At 40.3% G+C, this 7,771-nt stretch overlaps 1 protein-coding gene across 1 annotated transcript in view; it reads left to right on the forward strand.

Annotated features, from left to right (window-relative positions):
* lrpprc (leucine-rich pentatricopeptide repeat containing) overlaps positions 1-6,986 on the forward strand; it is a 67,562-nt gene extending 60,576 nt beyond the window's left edge. The window contains exons 35-38 of the mRNA XM_069179857.1: positions 1,315-1,389; positions 1,722-1,806; positions 3,110-3,252; positions 6,748-6,986. Coding sequence (XP_069035958.1) covers positions 1,315-1,389; positions 1,722-1,806; positions 3,110-3,252; positions 6,748-6,819 — 375 coding nt within the window. The 3' untranslated portion in view covers positions 6,820-6,986. The remainder of the gene's footprint in view (positions 1-1,314; positions 1,390-1,721; positions 1,807-3,109; positions 3,253-6,747) is intronic.
* The last annotated feature ends 785 nt before the right edge of the window (positions 6,987-7,771 follow it).

The following is a 7,771-nucleotide window of genomic DNA, read 5'->3' on the forward strand; positions in this document are numbered from 1 at the left end:
CAGTAAATTCGCATTAAAAACATTGGGCACCTACACTTTTTTTCACATTTTGTTTGCATTTTCCCCAGCTGTTGTCTTTACACAAATTGTCATTTTAACTTTGGTTTGAAGTAATGGAAATCGTTCCATTCAGTTGATGAAAAAATGTAGATGCAAATATCTGATTGTGAATTGACTGCCCTGTGTATAGACATTTTAACCACCTTATGGGACAGTGTCAAGCTTTTGCAGTTCTGATAAAATTTAAGACCATTCAGCCTTTTGTATTTGTAGCGCATTGTTTCCATTGCCCCATTTTTAAAATGTGCACGAAAGATTATAAATAGAGTGTCTGTGTACTTACTGGCGAAATAATCTTGGCTTTCCTGTGCTCCACCCTGACGGATTTTAAAAGATGGAAAATTCGGGTGTCTCTGAGCTGTCACACAAACTTCTCCGTATTAACTTTGTCAGTGATATTAAACTAAAAGAAGTAAAAAAAAAAGCCGGCTGTCTCTCACTGAAAGAGCTTTTTAGTAAAAGCTGAGAGATTGAAATCGGTCCTTTTGTATTCATAAGTGTAGATAATTATACTTTAAAGAGAACTCACTCTGTACATTTTAATTTTTATAAAGAAATGAGTAGTTATCTGCCTGACACCTTATTAAATGTATAATTAACCTTCTGGTCTTCAGCTCACTTGTGAGTGCTTGGCAATATAATTGAAGAAGACTGCTGCTTCCCTACACACAGATGCGCGTCTTGCTCACTGCTCACCCTCACATACACACACACAGGAACCTCCGCACACACTGGCTCACACACACAAACACACAAGAGCACATTCCTGTTTGCACAGGCCTGCTGTGTCTCCCTTAAAAGAAAGCTCTTACACAAAATAACTCTGGACTTCTGTACAAAATCTTCATCCGTCATTTTCATACTGTGAAAAAAGAAGTGAGTGAAAGAAAAGGGAGTATCACTGTCCTGCATGATGCTTATTGTGTGGCTAATAGAACCCCATCAGTCATCTTCTTGAGGAGCTGCAGGTTTCTAGAACAAGGTTACTCTTCAAACTTTTGTCTAACTAGTTATTTTCTGTCTAGATTAGGGATTAGCATCTCCTGTTCTCAACAGTCCTTAAGGGTTACAGGTGTTTTTCAGTTAGCTTCTCATTGAGACCTCACACACGAGGTGATTTGATCATTCAATTGACCAGTTCTGATTGGTGGTGGAATGACAGTCTGTGAACTCTGCTACCCTTGAGGTCTGGAGATGCCCAGCCTGTTATGGCCAGTATTGGGAGTCTGACTTTCTTCCTCTCCTGTCCTCTAGAGATGTCCTGGGATCGGGGAGCAGAAGGACATTCTGGTGTCTTACATTACTAGAGCTGCACAGAAGCCTGGACAGGTAAGAGCCATCCCTTTTTAAAGCGTACAGCAATACCGCTCTGACCTCTGTGGGGGCTCTGGTTTGTCTCTGTTGGTAGACTCTTGTAGTCTAGAGGTGAGTATTTTACCTTTATGCTTTCAGAAATCCTTACAGAAACATAAGTAGATGTGGTAACAGCTGCCTCAGAGTTATGCTTTGCACAAGTCATCCCAGTTTTCTGTGCAAAATATAGGGTTAAAAAAACATTGCAGTTTGTAAATGACAAGTCCCATTTCTTAGCCGGACTTTGCTTTAGGACGTGTATTTATATGGTGAGGACATTTCTGTTTTTTGTTTTATTTAATGTTTAGGCTCATAAGATCAAAACCCTCTTGGAAATCATTCCTGAGTTCCCAGAGAGGAAGACTGCATACGCGTACCTAATGAAGTCCTATGGTAAGTAGCTCATTTGTGTTTAAGAAGAGGGAGGTTCCTGGCATGTTAGATCTTCTGCTCTCTGAATGCAGGGTAGAAGTACATCCATATAACAAGAGATTAGCACACAGACCATGTCTTTCATAATGTTCCCCTGACAATTTTAAAGACTGAATGATACCATGCAAATACCTTGTCTCTAGATGGTATACCACTCTGATTCATGAAATATGTTCACTACCTGGGTTCACTTCTCTTAAATCCTCTTTACAGACAGCTTTCTAAAAAACAGTAATAAAGGCTTGGATGTTTTGAGTTTGTTCTGTGCTTATGACACCCATTGCTATTGCCTTTTGAATGCTAGATACAAACTATAAGCTTGCACATTTTGTAACAAACATTAGTTTCACCCATTATTAAGTTTGGATGAAGAGGACAACTTGCATTTCCTTTGTTTGAGTGAACATGTAACCTTTAAATGGGCCTTTTGCATACCTGTTGATAAGTTTTGAGACAGTTTTTTGACAGTTTTGAGTAGGGAATGTGAATATTTTAGTGCTTCTAACTTGTCTTTAAGATGTTATTAGATAGTAGATTAAAAATGTAGCTATGTCTAAACCATCTCCAAATACAGCAGTTGTACAATTTAGCCACTGGTGCATTTTATACATACCTGCTAACGAATTCCTGATAGGGCTTTGTCAAGCAGAAATATTGCATGTTAAAGTACTTAGATGTGCCATTTGAACTGAGTCTTATTCCATTTCGCATACTAGGACTATGATTATTTCATGCAAAGCTTTGCCATCTCTAAGGATTAGAAACTCCAGAATCCAACAATCAAATCTTGATTAAGTTGAAATGATGTACTCTAATTCAGGGAAACATGCCTTTCTCTCCTTTTAATACAACATAACTGTGTGTGTCCTTGTCTCTGGAATTGGATGTAGAACTAGAAATTTTGAGTGTTCATTGTTGTTGCCTTTTCTTTTGTCAAGGGTATTTATCTGAATTCATGTTAGTTAGAATACCTGACTTTCCAGTGCATTTCACCACCACCCATTCGTAAATAGTTACGAAAGAGAATTAACAGTCACCTAGTCGGTCCAGTCGAAGACACTGTTTGTACAAAAACCCTGAATTGAAACAGCTGGCCTGGCTCATCTCTCCTTACTCAGAGGGGATCCAGGTGAGAGTGGAATTGTAGTGCAGTCAGATAAATTAAAGTCCTTTGAGTCTCAGAGGCGGAGTGTCTCTTGGTGTCTTTTGGTGAGACAAATGGATGTGCCCTGTTGCCTGACCACTCTGCTTTCTCTCCACCAAGCCATGGACAAGGACCTGCCGTCTTCCAAGGCCCTGTACCAGCAGATGCAGGAGGAGAGCGTGCAGCCGGACGAGCTGTGCTTGAAGAGGCTGGCCACGTTGCTGAAGAATGCAGGGGAGCCCGTTCCCTTTATGGAGCCCCCGGTGAGTGCAGCCCTCCCAGCGTCGTAGTGCACAATGTCCCTTTGATTCCGTGGTTTAGCTTTGCTTTAAAGGTACTGCAAGCTTTTGACATTCTGGGCTGCTCGGCCAGGTGAGCCATGGCTTATGTGTCCTTTGTAGGTGGATTTTATTTCCCACTGGAGGCCAACTCTACACTGAACTAAAATAACCCAGGGGAATTGTAATAAACAAATTGTACTGTCTATCTGCCCGCCTGCATTTTGAACAAAGATAGACAGGTTCCACCGAGATGAAAACCAACCCAAACTGATCTCCCCACTCATGGAAGGCAACAGAAAATCACTTATTCAAAATGACCATTCTCTGGCTCACATGAGAGTAGCTTACATCTTTGCGCACTGCACTGTTTTATGGATTTCTGGTTTTATTTCATTTTACCCGTTTCTCTCAGCCATCTTCTCCCGCAATTCCTTCATGCCACTTCCTCGAAAAACTTTTCTTTTGCCTTTACTTTTAAAGATGTGGCAAACACCTCCTCATTTACATGAAAATACGGTAGCTTTTGATGTTCTAAAAGCTTGCAGGCTCCGCTGAGCTAATTTCATTTTTCAATAAGATCGTTTCTCAGTCCCTTGTGTGTGTAGGAAGCACATGTGCTAAGAACTTGAAATACTGCGCTGATGACGCATTGTGGTAATTATCGCCCGGCCTGTTGAAATGAGTCGGGGCAGAAGAGGGGTCAAAAGGTGTTGATCGACTCTGTTCCTGAAATAGAAGGAGCTGTCTAAAGTGTGCCCAGGAATGGATAATAATAATAGAAAAGCACAAAGCCCTTCACAACTCCAGTGCTAACGTAGTTTGAATTAAGTAAGCCATCTAATTTATTTGAAATAAATGCAAGGAAACATTAGTGCCTTTTCTCATTGGAACAGCTTCTCCAAAAAAGAGTATGATTTGTTTATTTCTGAGAAGAAGGAAAAGGAATTCCATCGTGCATGGATGTAAAGGCGATCTGTGTGCTTGCTTGATCCGTGCCATGAATGGCACTCCTTACAGTGCCAGCTTGCTTGGATCAGTGGGTGTGCCAATTACCATGCGGCTCTTTGGGCAGTGCTCGACAGGGATGCCTCACCCGTGCTAGTAAAACCACAGCTGCCACTGTCTCTTACCAGCACGCAGCTGCTCAGGCAGCTCTGCCACACCGAGTGAGTGTTTATTTCAAAAGATTGCAAACAAATACTGGATATAACAATGAGGCACGAAGCGCAGAGTGACCTGGGTCACTTGGAGGGTCTTGCACATTACACGCAGCATGCATTTTGTAGCTGGGTTATCCTTTTGACTAAACATTACTCACTTCCAGTGCTGGTACAGTGTATTGCATTTACAATATCTTTGTTACAAAGTACATTAATTCACCGTGTGAAGTAATGAACTTGTATGTTTTGCATGGAAACAATTGCATTGCAAGGGCATTATGCTGGCATGATTGTGGGAATTTTTATATCTTAGAAATACTCAGGTAGTGTAAAATAGTATAGTTTGTGTTGCCCCTTTGGTAACATTTGTAATAAGCAAATGTGATTGGTGTTGTTTGCATGCCTACTCTTTGCTTTCATAGAAACTTGCTGAGCTCAGTATTGTGGCTGTTAATTGTAAATCAATGGGGCACAGCATGTACTGTGTAGCTGATGGTTCAGAACGTTTTGAGCCTAAGCTAGAGAGAAGTTACGTTTCAGACACTGTTACTTCTACAGATGTTTATTTTCTGTTACGATTACAACAAATGCCAAAATAAAAAAAAAACAACTGCACTGTCAGTGAATATTTGACGCTAAAGAACATCAGCAAAATTCTTTGAAAAATGTAAGTTCTGTGTTCCCCAGTGACATTTTTTAACTTTATAGTCTACGCTGGTGTTTCCTGCAATCTTAAGATGGGAAACCTGTCTGACCACTCTGGTTTTTGTGCTTGTGATAGTTTCCTTTCCTATTAGCTGCACAATGAGTCCTTCTTGGAAGGTAACATTCAGCCTAGATTTCTGTTGGTAAGAGACAGGACTTACCTGATCACCAGTTTCAGCAGTGGTCTCTGAATTGCTTGACCGTTGTTTTATGAGAAGCATTTGTCTGCCCAAAGGGCACTAACTGTCTAATGTTTCCTACTTGAAATGGGATTGTACTATTTGAATTTCGTATAAACTGTTTGAAAGTCCAAAAACCAGCTAATGTTGATCACTGAGTATAAAGATGCCAACGGTGCTCTCAAAACTTTTGGAAATTATTCAACACATTACAGAATGTTAAAATGTTTATCAGAATAGTCTTTCAGATAAGATTTTCTCCAGAAACCATAGACTTGGGACTTCGTAATACCAGTGTATAAAATGTTTCCACTAACAAGATAACGAGAGGTTTCACAAACACTATTGTGTGGTGCCATTTCCCCCTTATTTATCATGTTTAATTACATTGGTAATAAGGGAATATACCATGTTCACTGAACATTAATCTTCTGATTGCAGTAGCCTTCAAAAAGCTTTTTAAACAAAGCCTATATAATTAGCTTGACTTGGGTAAAAAACAGTCTTTCTGTTGTTGTTCAAGAGATTAAACACTAAGCCAGTGCTGATGCAGGATATCAGAGTGAAGGTATAAGGCTAGTTTTTTGGCTGCTGGTAGTTGTACATGTTGAGGGTGAGAAATGGGAGAGAGATTAGAATTATGATTAGTTTTAATTTTATTTGCAGAAGCCCTTGTCCATAGGTTGCAATAACACATTTAAAACATTTAAATAGGTGTGAAAAAAGCCTTAAGGCAATCTATTATCATTACTGTTTAACACGAGCACAGATGAGAAAAGTTATTTCCATGGTTAGAGGGTATTGCTGCCTCTCTTTGGGATTTGACCATGATACAGCAGTCACCATGTTTCTCTGTTTATTTCTTAAGAGATGCAAACTACTTTGAATAAACTATGATGTTTGCAGGTTTTGAATTTATCAGTTTCTTGTTGGCTTGCTGTTTGGTATGCATGATGGTTGCACTGACTTTCTAATGATCTGTCTTCAGTGCTGAAGAAGGCTCCACGGCCGAAACGTTGTTTTCTTTCTTCTTTTTTTCAGCATGGAATAAACCTATTACTTGTTCCTTTGCTATACCTACTAAAGGTACTTAAAAACTGTTACTCCTGTGACTTGCCAAACACTTGCAGATTGGTGACATCATGAGATGACATCAGCGAGAGTTGTTGCACTCCTCCAATCAGTGCTACCTCTCCTGTCATGTGCTGTGTAGCTTCATAGTGCCGAATAACATGGCTCTTGCAGGTGGGCTTGTAAGAGGAGCTTGTCCATGTCTTATTCACTTTCCAGGCAGTGCAGTCTTTGCCAGAGAAAGTGAGTCTAAAAGCAACTCAACAATTCCAAACTGGGTCAGCTATAAAAAGAATGGGAGTGGAAGTAGATTTTTGTAATCATATTTCGAACGTTTATCTCTGATTTCTTGTTTCTCCCAGGAGTCCTTCAAGTTTTACGCTAGCAAGCTAAGGCAGAAGAACAAAGAACCGGCCTCATCTGATGACGACTAGTTAACTACTTCTGCTTCATTTATTTTTTTGTCTTATGACTGTTTTTTTATATATTGTGCAGATAAATTCTCTGGAATACTGTGATGTTATTGTTTGATGCTATGACTCTTGCACACCGCTGTACAGAAATATTTATCCTTGTCAATAAAACCTGACATGTAGACTCACCCATCCGGCTTTTCTTCAGCTTCCTGTCCTTTCTTATCTTGGGCCAGCAGGGTGAATCAACACCAGGTTTGTTTTAATAAGACTTTTACAAATGAAGACACGGTGAAGTCTTCATTTCTCTTCGAGTTAAAAAAAATTCTTCTGAAGAACCATTGTCTCCCTGAAGCCTGATGACTAGGATTGAAAATGCAGATATAGTGTGCAGTTCAGAGAATGTATCATTATATCCATGAATGCAAAGGACAGGTGTGACAACAGGAGAACTTGTAGCCCTGAGGAGAAACATTCTTGGCAATGAGGAATCGTGCAAGTGTCTATGCCAACCAGTCTCTTCTTTTGAGGGCTAATAGTCTGAGCAGCTTTGTCTGTGGAGAAGAGAGTGTGCAAGCGTAGGGGAGAGCGGGGTATAGTGAGTGTGTGTGTTGGGTTAAGAGCAGGGTGCAGCAGGCCTGATGTAGGGCAGAGAGGAGCCCATTCTTGGGCTGGCAGGTGGCGTATTCGCAGTGCAGTCAACAGACGTCCCTGGCAGTGCTGTAATAATGCTGCTTTCAGATGGGTAGGTTTTGATGTGTTTTCTGCATTTTAAGCATCTTAATTACATCTCCCACTGTGCATTGTAAAGGCCTGCATGCATATTATCCTTTCATTACTGCTGTTTGCTAACACAGCATCCAGTCACTAAATTACTGTAGGCCATTGAAGCTGATGAGCTCCCAGGGAATAAAAAAACACAATGGGAAGTTTTTAAGGTGTGTTTTTTTTCTGAGGCGGGCATAACTTGTGT

This window comes from Lepisosteus oculatus, chromosome 17 (assembly GCF_040954835.1).
Source record: "Lepisosteus oculatus isolate fLepOcu1 chromosome 17, fLepOcu1.hap2, whole genome shotgun sequence".
NCBI lineage: Eukaryota > Metazoa > Chordata > Actinopteri > Semionotiformes > Lepisosteidae > Lepisosteus > Lepisosteus oculatus.